Source organism: Hippopotamus amphibius, chromosome 15, assembly GCF_030028045.1.
Source record: "Hippopotamus amphibius kiboko isolate mHipAmp2 chromosome 15, mHipAmp2.hap2, whole genome shotgun sequence".
NCBI lineage: Eukaryota > Metazoa > Chordata > Mammalia > Artiodactyla > Hippopotamidae > Hippopotamus > Hippopotamus amphibius.
In genome coordinates, this window is record NC_080200.1 from 5591452 (window position 1) to 5608379 (window position 16928).

The following is a 16928-nucleotide window of genomic DNA, read 5'->3' on the forward strand; positions in this document are numbered from 1 at the left end:
ATGTATATCTTATTTCCCCTTTTGGTTGAGATGATATTTCTCCCTTTTCAGGGACTAGTGTACTGCATTACATTGTATGATGCAAATGTGTTAATGATACAGCCTCTTATAAAATGCAGCTGAATTTACAATGTTGATTTCTTTTTTAATGATACATGAATTTAATTCAAGGATCAGAGTGGCCTATTAATTCCATTTTCTGTAATGACTGTGTTAAATTTTGGACCAAGGTAAGCTATCCTCACAAAACGAGTTCAGAAAATTTCCCATTTTCCTTATTCTCTGGAAGAGTTTGAGTAAATACGTGCTATATCTTTCTTGAATGTTTGATAGGATGCTCCAGTATTCTATCAAATAGCCACAATAAAATATTGTGGAAATGTTTTAAGCTATGGATTTAATTTATGTAATAGATATGACACTAAATTTTTTGATTTTTCTTGAGACAGTTTTGGTAAAAATTATTTTCCTGAATATTTGTGAATTTCATCTAAATTTTCACTGTATTGACATATTGTTTTGCATGTTTTCTTTATGTTAAAAAATTGTACATAATATCAACACAGATTAATTCCTTTTAAGTCTTGATAATTTTTGTTGCAATTTTTTTTCTTGATCATTCATACTAGGAATTTATCAATTTTACTTGTCATTTACCAGAATCTAAGTTTATGGCCTCTGTGTTTGTTTCATATTGTATTAAATTTTTCTTCTTATTTATCATTTCCTATCTTCTATTTTCTTTGTGCTTAATTTACTGTTCTTTTTCTAGCTTGTGATGAATGCTTGGGACCTAGAACTGTAGTCATTCATCTTTTAAATACACATAACAAGTACTATATGCATCGCTATAACTAGGATTATATATTTCTTTCTAAGTATAACTTTAAATCCCATCCCAAGTAAGATTTTTTATAAGTAGTATTTTCAGTTGGAAACACTTTCCAATTTCTATTATAGTTCCTTTTAATTTTTAATTTTTTTTGTCTTAGAATTGGGTTTTTTGCGGGTTTTTTTTAAGCTCTTTATTGGAATCTAATTGCTTTACACCCTTGTGCCAGTTTTTGAGGTACATCAAAGTGAATCAGCTGTATTTATACATATATCCCCATATGTCATCCCCCCCATGACTCCCTTCCACCCTCCTTATCCTGGCCCTCTAAGTCATCACCCATCATTGAGTTTATCTCCCTATGTAATGCAGGAAATTCCCACTAGCTATCTATTTTACATTTGGTGGTGTATATATGTCAATGCTACTCTCTCATTTCATCCCAGCTTCCCCTTCGCCCCCTCCCAACCCCATGTCCTCAAGTCTGTTCTCTACATCTGCATCTTTATTCTTGCCCTGTCACTGGGTTCATCAGTACCATTTTTTTAGATTCCATATATATGAGTTAGCACATGGCATTTTTAACTTTCTGGCTTACTTCACTCTGTATGACAGTCTCTAGGCCCATCCACCTCACTACAAATAACTCAGTTTCATTCCTTTTTATGGCTGAATAATATTCCATTGTATATATGTGCCACACCTTCTTTACCCATTCATCTGTTGATGGGCATTTAGGTTGCTTCCATGTCCTGGCTATTGTGAATAGTGCTGCAATGAACATTATGTACATGTTTCTTTTTGGATTATGGTTTTCTCAGGATATATGCCCAGTAGTGGGATTGCTGGGTCATCTGGTAGTTCCGTTTTTAGTTTTTTAAGGTATTATAGTTCCTTTTTAAATCATAGGTTGTTTAAAAGTGATGAGAGTAAAGATTCTACTAGACATGACACTAGAAGTCCTGCCCAATACAATACTGGCAGGAAAAGAAATAAAAGGAGTATATTACAAGAATTCCATGGCAATCCAGTAGTTAGGACTTGGCGCTTTCACTGCCAAGGGCCCAGGTTCAATCCCTGGTTGGGGAACTAAGAAACCACAAGCTGCATGGTGAGGCCAAAAGAAAGGAGTACATCACTAGAAATGAAGTAAAAAAGCTGACATTGTTTTCAGATGATATTATTGTGTAAGTATAAAATCCAGTTAAATTGATTAATGTTTAAATGAGTTTAGTGATGACCAAATAAAAGGTTAATAGACAAACAGATTTTTAATTCTATTTACCAGTCGCAGGACATTCAAAATTTAAACTTTAAAAATGACATTCGCGGTCCAGGTTCAGGGCTCTGTGCTCCCATTGCAGGGGTCACGGGTTCAATCCCTAGTTGGGGAACTAAGATTCCACATGCCACGTGGCACAGCCTAAAACAATGACATTTGCAATGTCTTAAAAGTATCAATTATCTAGAAATAAATCTAATGAAAGATTTGAAATACTTCTGTCCATAAAGTTATAGAACATCATTTAGGAAAATTAAAGAACACGGAAATATTGAAGGGATAAACCAACCATGTTCATAGCTGAACAGACTCATTGTATAGATGTTAATTTTGTCCAATTTGATCTACTGATTCAACACAATTGAAATCAAAATGCATCTCCAAGCATGTAGGAACTGAAGTTAGTGGGTGTAATGTTCTTTACATGTGCACATGGAACATATACCCTAAATTACTGCATGCCAAATGTGCACAGGGAATTTTACCCAAATTTACTATATGTTAGGCTATCTCATCAGTCTCAACACATTTCCAAAAAATGAAATCATACTACATATGTTGTGAAATTATGCTACATATCAACCATACACACACACACACAAGTTAGAAAGTTCTACCATAGAGGTGACTCTAGCATTTCACCATTTAATATCATAAATCTGAGTAATTGCAAGATGTTCATTACAGAATGAAAGAATCTTCAATATTGGTTTTCTGTTCCATTTCTACATCATGTCCCAATTTCCATATTCTTTGTGTTCCAGTCACGTTGGACCTTTTCTTATGTTCCCTGATCATTAAATACAATGCACATTTCCCATTTTTTGTGATTTTAGTAATCCTACCAAGAATTTATTACCCTTTTTACTAGTCTCATATGATACTAGTGCTACTGCCTCTACAAAGAATTTTATAACACCCCATTTCCCTCAAATGTAGAAACTATCCCTCATTTTATCCCTTGGATCTCTAAATACCTGTACTGCAGTCTTAGGTCACCACCTTGAATCACATCACAGTATGTCATCAGCCCTACTCACCTGTGAACTTGAGGACATCAGAAACTAAGACTTACTCATTGAGGGCATGCTGAACAATAAGTATGTTGTACATCACAGAACTACCTACTTCTTAAATCAAATACAACCTTTCTAAACTCCTGGTCTGTGCCCAGAAGAGTACTAGACACTGAAACACTAAAAATGGTTAGATCCATTTCTTCAATATGATCCAAGTAGAGCTTTTTTTTCCTTCAGCTCTTTATTGGAGTATAATTGCTTTACAATGTTGTGTGACTTTCTGCTGTACAATAAAGTGAATCAGGTGCATTTATACATATATCCCCATATCCCCTCCCTCTTGAGCCTCCATCCCATCCTCCCTATCCCACCCCTCTAGGTCATCTCCAGGCATCAAGTTGATCTCCCTGTGCTATGCAGCAGCTTCCCACTGGCCTTCTATGTTACATTGGGTAGTGTATATGTGTAAATGCTACTCTCTCACTTCATCTCAGCCTCCCCTTTTGCCCCCTCCCCAAGTCCTCAAGTCCATTCTCTACACCTGCATCTTTATTCTTGGCCTACCACTAGGTTCATCAGTACCATTCTTTTTTTAGATGTCATATATATGCGTTAGCATACAGTATTTGTTTTTCTCTTTCCGGGTTACTTCGCTCTGTATGACAGTCTCTAGGTCTATCCACCTCATTACATATAGCTCAATTCCATTCCTTTTTATGGCTGAGTAATATTCCATTGTATATATGTGCCACATCTTCTTTATCCATTCATCTGTTGATGGGCATTTAGGTTGCTTCCATGCCCTGCCTATTGTAAATAGTGCTGCAATGAACGCTGTGGTACATGTTTCTTTTTGGATTATGGTTTTCTCCTGGTATATGCCCAGGAGTGGGATGGCTGGGTCATATGGCAGTTCTACTTTTAGTTTTTTAAGGAACCTCCATACTGTTCTCCATAGTGGTTGTATCAATCTACATTCCCACCAACACTGTAGGAGGATTCCTTTTCTCCACACCCTCTCCAGCATTATTGTTTGTAGATTTTTTGATGATGGCCATTCTGACAGGTGTGAGGTGATCCCTCATTGTGGGTTTGACTTGCATGTCTTTAATGATTAGTGATGTTTTAGCTTGCTTTCATGTGTTTCTTGGCCATCTGTATGTCTTCTTTGGAGAAATGTCTATTTAGGTCTTCTGCCCATTTTTTGGATTGGGTTGTTTGCTTTTGATGCTGAGCTGCTTGTATATTTTGGAGATTAATCCTTTGTCAGTTGTTTTATTGGCAAATATGTTCTCCCATTCTGAGGGTTGTCTTTTTGTCTTGTTTATGGCTTCTTTTGCTGTTCAAAAGCTTTTAAGTTTCATTAGTTCCCATTTGTTTACTTTTGTTTTTATTTCCATTACTCTAGCAGGTAGGTCAAAAAGGATCTTGTGATTTATGTCACAGAGTGTCCAGCCTATGTTTTCCTCCAAGAGTTTTATAGTGTCTGGCCTTACATTTAGGTCGTTAATCCATTCTGAGTTTATTTTTTGTATGGTGTTAGGGAGTGTTCTAATTTCATTCTTTTATATGTAGCTGTCCAATTTTCCCAGCAGCACTAATTGAAGAGGCTGTCTTTTCTCGATTGTATAGCCTTGCCTCCTTTGTCAAAGATAAGGTGCCCATATGCATGTGGGTTTATCTCTGGGCTCTCTACAAGTATAGTTTTAAACAAGATGAAAAATAAGTACTTATCATATTGTGTTGAAGGCCATGATGGAGAAAAATTTAGGTTACTGTGGAATGGTCTAAAAGTGTTTCCTTAAACAGTATGGAGGTTCCTCAAAAAACTAAAAATAGTGTTGCCATGTGATCCAGAAATCCCATTCCTGGGCATATATCCAGATACAACTATAATTCAAAAAGATACATGCACCCTTATATTCATAGCTGCACTATTTACAATAGCCAAGACATGGAAGCAACCAAAATGTCCATGGACAGATGAATGGATATAGAAGATGTGGCACATATTATACAATGAAATACTACTCAGCCATAAAAAAAAATGAAATAATGCCATTTGCAGCAACATGGATGGACCTAGAGTTTATCATACTAAGTTAGTCAGAAAGAAAAAGACAGATACCATAGAATATTACTTAAAATATGACAGAAATAAACTTATCTATGAAACATAAACAGACTCACATACATAGAGAACAAACTTGTGGTTACCAAGGAGGAAGGGGTAGGAGAAGGGTGGATTGGGAGTTTGGGACTAGCAGATGCAAACTATTATATAGAGAATGGATAAACAACAGGGTCCTACTGTATAGCACAGAGAACTATCTTCAATATCCTGTAATAAACCACAATGGAAAAGAATTTAAAAAAAGTATATATATACATACATATATATGTATAACTGAGTCACTTTGCTCTACAGCATTAATTAACACAACACTGTAAATCAACTATACTTCAATAAAATGCCAGCAATGGGTCTACAACAATGAGTCAAGTAAGCTAGTTCAAGGCAGAGAGACAGACTGTGCCATTTCAGAGGGAAATAGCATTGCTTATCAATGTCAAATAACTAAGTGAATTAAATGACTGCATGAACAAAGAAAGAATTTTGACCCTGCAGTTCTCATCCAGACCTTTCCATTTTTGGGGGGAACGGTAGATATAAAATAGAGGTGCACTTTTCCCTGTAAGGCACATTCTTACCTGTCTCATTGGAAATCTCATTCTCTGCACAGGGAGTGCAATCAAAACAACAGGCAGCCTGTCCCTCCTGAGGAGTTTTCCTGAATCCAGGACCACAGCTCTCACTGCACACAGACTGGGGAGTCTGGAGAAAATCAGATACTTGTTTTGGTAACACCTGTGACATTCATTCAATTTTACAATAACTAGGGTGTTTTAGAGTGTTGAACCATTAACACATTTCATGTTTAAATACCTAAATCTGATTCATGGATTGGATGCAATGTTCATTGTATGGTATAAAATATACAATCATTTGGAAGCATATGGTTGAATAAATGTGTTTTGTTTCCATCCATTGGACAATGGGTAAATCAGAACATTTCTTTAGATGAGAGTGAGTTGTAAAAGGCCCATATGTGGCCCTCTACTAAGCTCTGCAAGGGCGCAAAATACCCACCACAAAATTTTTGTTATTTATGTATAGTGTAAAGCATTGTGATTCGGTCCTACCCACCTCTATAATTCCTGAGGCCCACTCTATCATGTCCTCAGATAAAGATAATTCTTGGCCAGGTGGAGCATGTGAGGAATACCTTCCCACCTTCACTTTCAGTCCAAGACCTTCTGGAAAATTCCAGAAGTTGAGAATGGTATACTCTGCATCTGGTTTTCTTTCTTCATCCAAACTCACTCGTTCACCAGCAGGATTGTGAAACTGGATGTTCCTGAGAAAGGGGTGCAGCTAAAAGGGATGCATCAGTTTATGATGAAGTGTGTCCCATGTTAAAGATGGAAAAAATTGCTTTGGGGAAATCCCTTCAATGGCTATAGCTATTACAATCACAATGCAACTTCATTACAAGAATTCAATAACATAAAACAAATGAAAGTAGAGAGGGCACTAAAATATCATAATGCTTCTAAAATGTCAGTTTCAAGAGAAAAATGCCCCAAAACAAGAACAAGACAACCAGTGGGTATGGGATTCAGATAACTCTCAATTGCAGAGTCAAATTCCACCCCATTTATTTACTCTTTGAACTTTCCCAGACCATCAATCTGCAACATGAAGTTATTAATACCTAAAGTGGTTGCAGAATTAAATAAGAGCATTTATGTAGAGTATCCACCCTAATGTTCAGAATGAAAGAGGCACTTAAAGAATTAGTTCTTGAGACTTCCCTAGTGGTCCAGTGGTTAAGACTCCACACTCCCAATGCAGGAGCCTGGGCTTGATCCCTTGTCAGGGAACTAGATCCCGCGTGCATGCCACAACTAAAAAAATTACCCCCTTGCCTCAACGAAGATCCCATTTGCCATGACTAAGACCCAGCAAAGCCAAATAAATAAATAAATTTTTAAAAAAAGTACTAGGTCTTTTCCTGTTCTCATTTAAGAGCTTCATAGAAGAAGTCTGGATATTTCCTACTGAAAACATATGGTGGGCAGAACATTGAAATTCTTTGCAACAAAAAATATTGATATTTTCTCAGAGGTCCTTTCCTTTTTGCCCCTAACACCTTCTTCTTCATGGCTGTTAATACCCCCAGACTATCTCTGAGAGCTTGAAACAAGTACAGAAACTCTCATGCTTTTGGAAAAAGAATCCCGACTACATGGTTTGACCACTCTTGGAACTCCATAGGAAAGTCACACTTATGACAGCACATGCCATTAAATAGAAGAGACATTACCTGCCAAGGAGAAAACACCAGCCTTTCCCCACTTCCCGTTGGCTGCATTTCTTCTTGTTGAAGGAGCATCTTGTGAAGCGTCCAAGCCACAGCATACACAGCATTGTACACATTGTAACTCCCTTCCATGGTGGCCATATCAAAATTCTGCCAAGGCAGCCATCCCAAGGAAGCATTGGGTGGACAATTCTCCAAAGTTTTACAGTCAGACTCAGAGACAGTGCAGTCAAAAGAGATGAACCACAACTTATTGAGGTAAATGTCTTCTGGGTATTTGGAAGGGTTGACCATTTGCATAAAATTTTGAAAACCAAGGATCTCATTATGGTGGTGTGAAAAAATGAAAGACCCAAGACATGAGTCAAGGAGGAAATCTCTCTGAATGCTGGTAAAGTCCCACTGCGATGTTGTGACCCACACTTTCCATGTCACTAAAAGCTGCCATTTAGAGAAGCTCAAGCTGATCAGGGAGTCAGTATCACCATAAATGATAACTACATTTGCTGATGATTGTTTGATGTGGAGATGATAGGCCCAAGTCATTGAGAACTAGGACCTGTCAGTGACAGGAATCATTTCCACAAATGCTGCACAGAGTGCATTCCTGTCCATCTCTCTTCTCAAGGCTGAGAGAAACTGAACACCTTTCTTGTCTTCTGAGACGACCAGCCCAACCCAGGTCCAGCTGAAATGAAGCATCAAAGAGACCATGCCAAGGGCCAGGAAAGTGTCCCTGGGGGCCATCTGATAGAGAGATGGAAACTGGTCCTTGTCACTCAGAATAGGATCAAAAGGACCATATGTAAGCTAAAGGGAAAGAAAATGGGAGGCAGATGAGGAAGACCATTGAAAAAGCACAATCAAAAAGTTTTGAAGTCTATAAAGCAGCACCTGGAAGTGGTGGAAAGGAAGACTTTTTAAAATTTTATTGAATTATAGTTAATTTACATTGTTGTGTTAGTTTCAGGTGTACAACAAAGTGATTCAGTTATACGTGTGTGTGTGTGTGTGTGTGTGTGTGTGTGTGTATTCTTTTTAATATTCTTTTCATTATGGTTTATCACAGGATATTGAATATATTTCCCTGTGCCATACAGTAAACCCTTATTATTCATCTATCTATATATAATAGTTTGCATCTGCTAATACCAAACTCCCAATCCAAACCTCCCCATCCCCCTCCCCCCTCCCTCTTGGCAACCACAAGTCTGTTCTTTATGCCTGTAAATCTGTTTTTGTTTCATAGATATGCTCATTTGTGTCATATTTTAGATTCCACATATCAGTGGTATCATATGGAATTTGTCTTTCTCTGAGTTACTTCATCTGGTATCATTTCATTTTCTATCATTTCCTATTCACCACAACCTTTCTAGATAGAAAATAACTGATCAGACCCAGAATTCCAGGAAATCACTTTGTCTCCTTCCCTCTCATCTTTTCTACTTCAAACAAACATAAAAAAAAAAGATATTCATAAAACACCAAGATGTATACACTGCTGCCATATTTAAAATAGACAATCAACAAGGACCTATTGTATAACACAGAGAACTGTGCTCAATATTCTTTACTAACCAGATTGGGAAAAGAATTTGAAAAAGAATAGATACTTGTCTATGTATCCTGGAATCCCTTGGCTGTACACCTGAAACTAACACAGCATTGTTAACAATGATATTCCAATATAAAATAAAAATTTTGTTAAAAGACATTATACACCTACCCTTTGAGACTATAGCCTTTGAAAGATGCATAAACTCAATCTCCTTTTTTTCATGTTCTTTAAGCCCCTGAGAATGGTACCAAAGAAGACATGGTTTCATCTCTCCTCATCCCAACCAGCCTCACCTGTGGAAATTTGTAGAGTTGCAGCAGTGTCCCAATCTGCACAGAAATTGCCCAAGTTGTTCCTGTAAGCACTGCCACAGACTTTCTCTCTCTTCTACAAGTGTAGTTAGGGATGTCCTTATCCAATCCTGAGAGCCAAATGAGGGAACTTTCCAATGTCCTCCGTTCACTGTGCAGGCCATTATAGAGATCAAATCCCAGAGACATGTTGGGTAAAAGATGGGGGTTCCTGTTGATTTCCTCAATGGCAAAAACCAAGGCCAGAACATACTGGTAGTTCTTGGATAGAATTCTGCGGAGAGACAGAGGAATGCTTAGAAAAATGACAAACCATGATTATCTTCAAATCCGACAGAACAACTTAATTAAGGAGGCTATTCAACAAAATAAGTTTGGGCTATAAAATATTTTACAATGCTGTCATGTACATGTGGATTGAACTGAAACTGGGAACTTGCATTTAGAACATATCTAATCAAATTCCAGGGGGAAAAATCAATGAAAGTCATGGTCTGGGGAATGTTCTGTTTCTGTAGGGTACACACATACTTCATACATTCCTGATGGTCATGTGACAGCCATATTCTTTTTTTTTAAGCTCTCTATTGGAATATAATAGTTTTACACTTTTGTGCCAGTTTTTGAGATACACCAAAGTGCATCAGCTGTATTTATACATATATCCCCATATGCCCTCCTTATTCTGGTCCTCTAAGTCATCACCCATCATTGAGTTTATCTCCCTATGTTATGCAGGAAATTCCCACTAGCCATCTATTTTACATTTGGTGGTGTATATATGTTAATGCTACTCACTCACTTCATCCCAGCTTCCTCTTCACCCCCACCAACCCTGTGTCCTCAAGTCTATTCTCTACATCTGCATCTCTATTCTTGCCCTGTCACTGGGTTTATCAGTACCTTTTTTTTTTATATTCCATATATATGAGTTACCATACGGTATTTGTTTTTCTCTTTCTAGCTTACTTTGCTCTGTATGACAGTCTCTAGGTCTATCCATCTCTTTACAAATAACTCAATTTCATTCCTTTTTATGAATAGTCATATTCTTGGTGGTCATGTGACAGACGTGATGTGGCCAACCTTAGCTCAACTTAGTTAAGATACAACTGATTAATTTTTTTTACTCTTTTATGTATTTATATCATGTTTAGGAATTTATCCTACTGAGACAGTAACAGAGGTCTATAGCCATTTGTATAAAAAGATATCTATTGCTGGACTCTTTGTAATAGTAAAAAGTTGGATCAACCAAAGTATCTATAGAGAGATGAAGGGACAAGTACACTGAAATATTATGCAGTTTTTTTTTTTCACAATTAGAAAGTGTCGTTTTCTTTTGTTTTCTTTTCTTTCTTTTTTTTTTTTTTTTTTTGGCACACAGGCTTAGTTGCTCCATGGCATGTGGGATCTTCCTGGAGCAGGGATTGAACTCATGTCCTCTGCATTGGCAGGCGGATTCCCAACCACTGCATCACATAGGAAGCCCTTTTGTTTTCTTTTTATTGGATCATAGTTGCTTTACAATGTTGTGTTAGTTTCAGGTGTACAGCAAAGTGAATCATTTATACATAAACTTACATCCACTCTTTTTTAAGATTCTTTTCCCATATAGTGGTTAATCTCCGAAGTATACAAACAGCTTATGCAGCTCAATGTCAAAAAGACAAAAACCACCCCCCAAAAAATGAGTGGAAGGTCTAAACAGACATTTCTCCAAAGAAGAAATACAGATGGCCAAGGCACAAGGTAAGATGTTCAACATTACTAATTATTAGAGAAATGCAAATCAGAACTACAATGAGGTATCACTTCACACCCATCAAAATGGCCATCATCAAAAATCTACAAACAATAAATTCTGGAGAGGGTGTGGAGAAAAGAGAATCCCCCTACACTGTTCTGGGGAATGTAAATTGGTACAGCCACTATGCAGAACAGTATAAAGTTTCCTTTAAAATCTAAAAATAGAACTATCATATGACCCAGCAATCCCATGGCCAATTAAATTTTAAGAAGGGAGAGTGTCAGAATTTCTAGTAGCCTCCTATATTTCCAACATTAGAGCTTTAAAGGCTGAAAATGAGAAAGAAGACAGGTGTTGGTGGTATGAAAATAAGTTGAAATATCTAAGGAGCAGAAAATGGCATCCACACTATACTAACTGCAGATGGGGTGTTGTTTCTGAAAAGCATCCTCTCTCTGAGCAAAAATGGAGAATGTGTGTGTCAATTGCATCCTCCACATGCTGAGATGGAGTTTGGAGTACAAGACATTTATTGTGATGTAACATCCATGAAAAATAGAAGGATTAGGTAGGGAGAGCCTTCACACTGTGATATAAATCTTACAACCTGTGATATCAGAAAAAGGAGAAGAAGGGGTCAGCAAGGCACGCTTCAAGTCACTATGTGGAGATGCTAATCCTCTGTCTCTATCCCAGACCTACCGAATCAGGAAGGCTGTGGTGGGGTCCAGCAATCCCTCTGCATTTTAAAAAACCCTCCAGATGATGGTTCTGATCCAAAATAAAGTTGGAAGATGTTTTATGTAGTTAAAAGAGAGAGAGAGGCATCTGACTTGCGAGTGGGAATCGATCTGTCTGTGAGGCAGGAAAAAAAAAAGACTTAAGCCACAACTGCTGAAGCCTAAGCACCTAGAGCCCATGCTCCACAAGAGAAGCCACTGCAATAAGAAGCCTGTGCACTGCAATGAAGAGTAGTCCCCATTCTCCACAACTACAGAAAGCCCATGCACAGCAATGAAGACCCAACGCAGCCAATAAATAAAATAAATCAATAAATAATTTTTCTTTTTTTGTAAAAAAGGAGTGATGGGAGATTCCACTGGTGGTGCAGGGGTTAAAACTCCGTCCTTCCAATTCAGGGGACGTGGGTTCCATCCCTGTTCAAACCCAGTCCAGGAACTCAGATCCCACATGCCCATGTGGCTGCTACCTCCCCTCCCCCCCAAAAATATGATGAAGAGCAAGTTTGTTGTTCAGAAGTTGCCCAGTGCCATACGGGGGAAAAGGAGGCAAACACAAGACTGGGCCAAATCTCCACAGTCTGTTTGGGAGAAAGATGGGTCAGACCATTGGATTCTCTACACAGATGCCAACAAGAACAAAGGCATCACCTGGGGAGAGGGGATGCTGAAGGATTGGGGAACCCCAAGAAGTACATCCCTGGAATAAAAATCTTAACTGGCATTAAGAAGAAGGGAGAAAGTGCAGACTTGACAGCTTATCACAAGAAAAGCTGCTCATAAGTAATCATTGGCCACTGCCTTATTTATTACAAAATAAGAATGTCTCATGACTTATTTATGTGTACCATATTTAAATTAATCTCATACATTGGAATTCATATACTCAGTGGCCGATGAAATATTTCTGTTGGACTGTTCTGATTTAAATAAGATATGGCAGGACTTCCCCGGTTGCATGATGGTTAAGAATCCACCTGCCAATGCAGGGGACACAGGTTCAATCCCTGGCCCAGAGAGATCCCACATGCTGCGGAGCAACTAAGCCCATGCACCACAACTACGGAGCCTGTGCTCTAGAGCCCGCATGCTACAACTGCTGTGCCTGTGCACCACAACTACTGAAGCTGGGGTGCCCAGAGCCCATGCTCCACAACAAGAGAAGCCACCACAGTGAGAGGCCTTTATACCAAAATGAAGAGTAGTCCCCACTTGCTGCAGATAAAGTCCACCACCCAGCAATGAGGACCCAATGCAGCTAATAAATAAATAAATAAATAAAATTTCAAAATAAAGTTAAAACATAAATATATAAATAAAACAAAAATAAAACAGAAATTTAAAAATTAAAAGAACAAAAAATGAATAATGAAAGCTTGTGAACTAAACTCTCAACTCAAAATAAAATGAAAGGAGAAAGAAAAAAATATAAAATAATTTAGAATAAGAGACTGAAGATTGAAGCAGAGTAACAGTACAAAACAAATGTAAAATAAGTTAAGAGTAAAATTAACCCATAAATCTGATTCTTTGGAAAGATCCATAAAATAGACATCATTCAGATAAGTCTGACCAAGAAAAATAATTTGGGAAAGGCAGACATTACAACATTAGGGGAGAGAAAGTGACTGTGAATGAAGTCACAGGGAAATTTTATAACCAACCTGAGAAAATCGTGTAGGATTACAGGGAAATATTTTTGGGGATCTCAGTGAAAGAGCTGTTTTTTTAATGAAAATACAATTATGCAAACAGACTCAAAATTAAGATAGAAAATTATATAAATGTTGCTTTATGGTCCTATGGGTGTTTCTAAGAAATAAACTTGCAAATATATGGCAAGGCTGTATGTCTTTACACATGAGCTTTTTCAAAAACTTAAGAAATATTTACTCTATGACTAGAAAACTGTTCCAGAATACAGAGTAAGAATTAACATCTCTGTTATTAATAATGTTGATGTGAGCCTGCTACGGACACCAAAAAGAAAACATGAGTGGGAGGAAGAAAGATGGCGGCAAAGTAGAAGGACATGGAATGCATCCCCCTCCACAGATGCATCAGGAATACACCAAAAGACACAATAATACCCACAGGGAACCAGCTGGACACCAGAAAATGACCTCAGACACCAGAAAGGACCTCAAACATCCCAACATAACTGGGTAGGACAGAGGGAAGAAAAAAAAAAAGGAGAAAGAGGAGGAGAAGAAAGGAAAGGGATGGTTCCCACACCCTAGGGTGGGGGGGATCTGAAACTGAGGGAAGATTGCCGAATTCAGGGAAACGTCCCTTATCTCATAGGGAAACCCCTTCTCCAAGGGGGAATTTCCCTGGATCAGAAGGGAGGCATTTGGGACTGTTCAAAGAGGGTCAAGTGGCTGAGATGTGGCAGATGGGAAAGAGTGAGAAACACATGGAGGGTCTGCACCACTGCACAGCATGTCTGGACTGAGACATTGGTTTACAGCTGAACTGGAGGTCTGGAAGGTGGAATATGGGAACTGGAGCACTGGTTCAGGGTGAGAAACATTGTTAGCAGTGGGGAGACAGATTGAGAGGACAGGAGGGAAGAAATCTGCAGCAGAAAGTGCCTACCATGGAAAGCTGGGCGGCCATGGCAGCAGCTCAATACTGCTGACTCACAAGCAGGGGGGAGGAGCCATGGGTGTAGCTTCCCTCTGGGCGCTTGAGTCTGACAAAAGAAGGAACCCTCTGGGCCTGGCTAACACACTCAGGGATAACAAAAGTCCCCAAGCAGGGCTGGCCTAGAGTGCCTGCAGCCAAGAGCCAAAAGCCCGCAGAGTGGCCCAGCTCTGGAGACATTCTGTTTACATCTGAGCCACTGGCATCCCTCTGCAACCAGCACCACCATGGCTGACTGAGCCACTGTGACCCAGGCAGGGTGCCACTGCTCACTCACACCCAGGGGAAGGAGCCAGTATTGTACCCTCTCTCTTCCCACACACCGGCGCTTACAGACAAACAGTAAAGGAAGCTCTGCTGGTAGCAGAGTAATACAAAAAGCCCAAGTCGGGTAGAAGGACACTTACAGCTGAGACCCCAAGGAAACAGAAATATTATTATTAATTCTATTGATCTGGTCCATTCTGGGATCAGTTCTAGTTTCTTTTTTTTTTTAATTAATTACAATCTTAGTCCTAAGGGATCTACATGTTTTATAACATATTTTTTATTCTATTTTTATTTTTAGCCTTTTTTTATATTTCTATTTCTAGCTAAGTTTTTTGTATTGCTCACTGTATCTCTCCTACCTTCTTTTCATCTCTATCATTTATTTATATCTATATCTTTCTTTTTCTTTTCATATTTCCAGTCACACTATGCACTTCTGTTGCCCTGTCTTCTATCCTTTTTTACCTTATTTTATCTTAATTTCCTTATAACCAATATTTTGTTCAGCTCTGTTTCCTTGCTTTATTCTCCAGATGACACACTGCTTTGGTTTTTGTTATGAGGTTTGATCTTTATCTTAGTTCTGATTATAATTGCCTGATTTTGTTTTGGGAATCTTCAGTCTGTCTGATTGTACTCTCACTCTTTATTATATTTGATCCTAGATTTCAAAATTTCCCTGGATATGTGTTGTGTATGTGTGGTTTTTTTTTAATTAATTATGATCTTAGTCCTAAGGGATCTACATGTATTATAACATATTTTTTATTCTTTTATTCTATTTTTTTCATCTATTTTTATTTTTACACTTTTTACATATTTCTATTTCTAAGTTTTTTGTACTACTAACTTTATCTGTTCTACCCTCTTTCCTTCTCTATCATTAATACATTTCTATTTTTTCTCTCTTTTCTTTTTCTTTTCATATTTGCAGTCACACTGCACTCTTTTGTTGCCCTGTCTTCTATCCTTTTTTAGTTTATTTTATATTAATTTACTTATAAGCAATATTATTGGTCTGCTCTGTTTCCTTGCTGTATTCTCCAGATGAAACACTGTTTGGGTTTTTATTATTATGTTTTGTCTTTACCTTAGTTCTAAGTACAATTGCCTGATTTCATTCTGAGACTCTTCAGTCTGTCTGGTGGTACTTTTGCATTTTATTATATTTGATCCTAGCTTTCAAAATCTCCCTGGATTTGTGTGTGTGTGTGTGTGTGTGTGTGTGTGTGTGTGTGTGTGTGTGTGTGTGTTTGGTTTTGAATTTCTGTTGGTTTCCTCTTTGACTGTTGGATGGCATACTGGCATTCTTCTGTCAGGTTTTTCTAGTGCCTTATGTTCTATTGGATTCAGTATTTGTGTGTCTTATACATGTATGTATTTCCTTGACTTAGTATTTGTTTGACTCAACACTCTGCCATTAGTCTGGGGCTTGGACAGTCTTCTTTAAGCCCCTTTATTGCCAGGACAAGCAACCTCTGAAGTCTGGACTGCTCCATCAGAAGTCAAGTAGGAGGCTCTGGGGAGGGTGCACTGAATCCAGGATGCTAGATGACTAGGGAATTCTCTGACACAGGGAAGATTAACTGCAGAGAACTCTCACAAAGCCCTGTATCAGAGTCTAAGAATCAGTTTCATCCAACTGTCTGCAACTGCCAGTTCTGGACACCTCACACTGAACTACAAACAAGACAGGAACACAAACCCACCCATCAGCACACAGCCTACCTAGAGCCATATTAACCTCACAGATACCCTAAAACACACCTCCTGACATGGCCCTGCTCATCAGAGAGAAAAGACACAGAGACACACACCAGAAAGCAGACAAAAGACCCCCCCACCAGGAAGCATACTCAAGACACTGGACAAAACCCACCACAGGGGGCAGAGGACAGAAACAAGAGGAATTACTACTAGGCAGCATAGGGAAAGGTGACAGCAAATCCTATAAATTAGAGAAAATGAGAAAACAAAGAAACACCATGCAGGCAAGGAGCAGGAAAAAACCCACAACACCAAATAAATGAAGAGAAAATAGGAAAATTGCTTGAAAAAGAATTCAGAGTAATGATAGTAAAGATGATCCAAAATTTCAATAACAAAATACAGAAAATACAAGAAACAGTTAA

The 16928-nt window shown here is 38.2% G+C and overlaps 1 protein-coding gene across 1 annotated transcript in view; it reads right to left on the reverse strand.

The window, feature by feature from the left end:
- The window catches only part of LOC130837226 (vomeronasal type-2 receptor 116-like), a 44452-nt gene that overhangs the window by 5253 nt on the left and 22271 nt on the right, over positions 1 to 16928 (reverse strand). The window contains 4 exon segments of the mRNA XM_057710041.1: positions 5846 to 5969; positions 6342 to 6569; positions 7522 to 8328; positions 9373 to 9664. Of these exon segments, the coding sequence (XP_057566024.1) occupies positions 5846 to 5969; positions 6342 to 6569; positions 7522 to 8328; positions 9373 to 9664 (1451 nt within the window).